Source organism: Sinocyclocheilus grahami, unplaced genomic scaffold, assembly GCF_001515645.1.
Source record: "Sinocyclocheilus grahami isolate Dianchi unplaced genomic scaffold, SAMN03320097.WGS_v1.1 scaffold21767.1, whole genome shotgun sequence".
Classification (NCBI taxonomy): Eukaryota; Metazoa; Chordata; class Actinopteri; order Cypriniformes; family Cyprinidae; genus Sinocyclocheilus; species Sinocyclocheilus grahami.
This window is the reverse complement of record NW_015518536.1, coordinates 1-2,219: the sequence shown is the minus strand read 5'-3', so window position 1 is coordinate 2,219 and position 2,219 is coordinate 1. Positions and strand designations below refer to the sequence as shown.

Below are 2,219 nucleotides of genomic sequence, written 5' to 3'. Positions count from 1 at the left end.
TCAGTGGCATTATATACTAAAAGAGCTTTTAATCAGTTTTATGAAAAAAAAAAGAAGTTACTTCACAATGACCAAAATTATGATTCTGGTTTGCTTATATTATTCCATTCTAAGTTGTCAAATTTCAACTTATAACCTTACTTGAATTTAATTGAATTTAATATGTACATTTTTGAGAAGATTGGACATAATGAGTTCAGATGATCTTTAGACCAAGTCTTCAGACCAAGTTTTATTTTCAACCCCATTCTACAAATTTGATGACCGTGCTAAAAAATAGGAAGGAAGACTTTGTCTTGGCTTAGCTGTTGAATATTGATATGATGAGAAGTTCCAGGACTGCAACCTACTGGTCAAAAGTTGTTAAAATGATAAATTGACTAGTGACTTAAACCACTCAGGTTCACTGTTTTTCTGACCTTCCACAGAACTTCCATGAGGTAGCGTACTTTGCTGATGATCGACAGGACCTGCTTAATGGCATCAACGAGTTCTTAGACTGCAGTATTGTTATTCCACCCTCAGACGTTGAGGGAAAAGACCTGCTGAAGACCGTGGCCTCCTTCCAGAAACAGATGCTACGTAAGCGCAAGGAGAGGGAGCTCAAGAAATGCGGCAGTATTGTGACAGGAGCTGAGCAGGAGACCAAAGGTGGAATACCTACTGCATTTGTGGTCACATTTTCAAGTTTGTCTGTTCGTTTAATGTTGACCTGTTCTGTTTGTGTTGTAGATGTAAGTACGGATGAACAGGAGGAGGAGGATCAGTTTGATGTTGATCCTCTCAAGCGCTCTGGTATTCCCTTTGGAGGTCTGATTCACGATATTCGCCGCCGTTATCCACGCTACATAAGCGACCTGAAGGATGCCATGGACACACAATGTATTGCTGCTGTCATTTTCATTTATTTTGCTGCTCTTTCGCCCACTATCACCTTTGGAGGTTTATTAGGCAAGTGAGACAATGAGACAGTTATCTTTGATAGTGGAGTCTGTTTAATATACAAGCCCATTCCACCACATTAGAAAAAAAGCATGCTTTGGTAAATCATAATAATAAAAAGTCAGAATTATGACGTAAAAAGTTGAAATTATAACATTTATAAAAAGTCGAAATTGACAAAGTCATTATGAGATAAAGGTTCATAATTATAACATAGTGGCCCGGTTTCATAGACAGGGTTTAGACTAAGCCAGGATTAGGCCATAGTTCAATTACGACATTTAAGTAATTTTTATAAACGTGCTTAGAAAAACATTACTGGTGTGCATTTTGAGACAAAACAAAGGCACTGATATATTTTAAGATCAGTCAGTGCAAGTTTCTTTCAGTTGAAACTGTCAGTCTGGGAATAGGTTTAAGCCTTGTCTGTGAAACCGGGGGAGTATGTCATAATTTTGACTTTTTATATCATAAATATGAATTGGCTTGTCAGTTGTTACTTTTTATCTCATACTTAGGATGTTTTTGTTATAATTTTGAAAAGCTAAAGGACTTAGTGTCATAATTTGACATTTTATTTCATAATTATGAAATAAAATGTCATGATGAGCTTTACTTTTTTCATAATTTTGACTTCTCATAATATTTAGTCCCTTTTAAATTGTAACTCTGACTTTGTTATAAGTGGCTAATCTCATAATAATTTTTTGTCATAATTTTGACTTGCTATAATTGACAAATTTGTTCTCATAATTTTGTTTTTTAATAATTTCTCTTATTTTCATGACATAAAAAGTCATAATTATAAATTTAGTGATTTTAGTTCTTAGAAGTATGACTATTTCCACTATTTCTGTCATGATTATGATTTACCAAAGCATGATTTTTTTTTCGTAGGTGACTGAAATGAGCATCCATAGTATATTTTCATACTTTATGTTCTCATTTATTTAGGTGAGAAGACACAAGGCATGATGGGAGTCTCTGAGCTCATCATCTCCACGGCGACAGTGGGAGTGCTGTTCTCCCTGCTAGCAGGACAGCCTTTGCTCATCATTGGCTTCTCTGGACCACTTTTGGTCTTTGAGGAGGCTTTTTATAAGGTACTTTTTGTCTTTATGTTTCAACCATTATGAAGAAAAGGAGGTACTTTCATTACATTAACATCTATCTTCCTGTTCCTCTCTTTTCCATCTGCTATCTTCCCTGTCGCCCCTTCTTTGTTCTTCCTCATTTTCAGTTCTGCCAGGCGCAGGGCTTCGAATATCTCACAGGCC

The 2,219-nt window shown here is 35.8% G+C and overlaps 1 protein-coding gene across 1 annotated transcript; it reads left to right on the top strand.

Annotated features, from left to right (window-relative positions):
• Positions 1–428: 428 nt before the first annotated feature.
• LOC107579919 (anion exchange protein 3-like) lies at positions 429–2,215 on the top strand (the record flags this gene model as incomplete). Its single annotated transcript, XM_016265701.1, has 4 exons — positions 429–651; positions 733–951; positions 1,897–2,045; positions 2,183–2,215. Coding segments are annotated over 4 exons (624 nt in total), but the record flags the coding sequence as incomplete, so codon positions are not given.
• Positions 2,216–2,219: the final 4 nt, after the last annotated feature.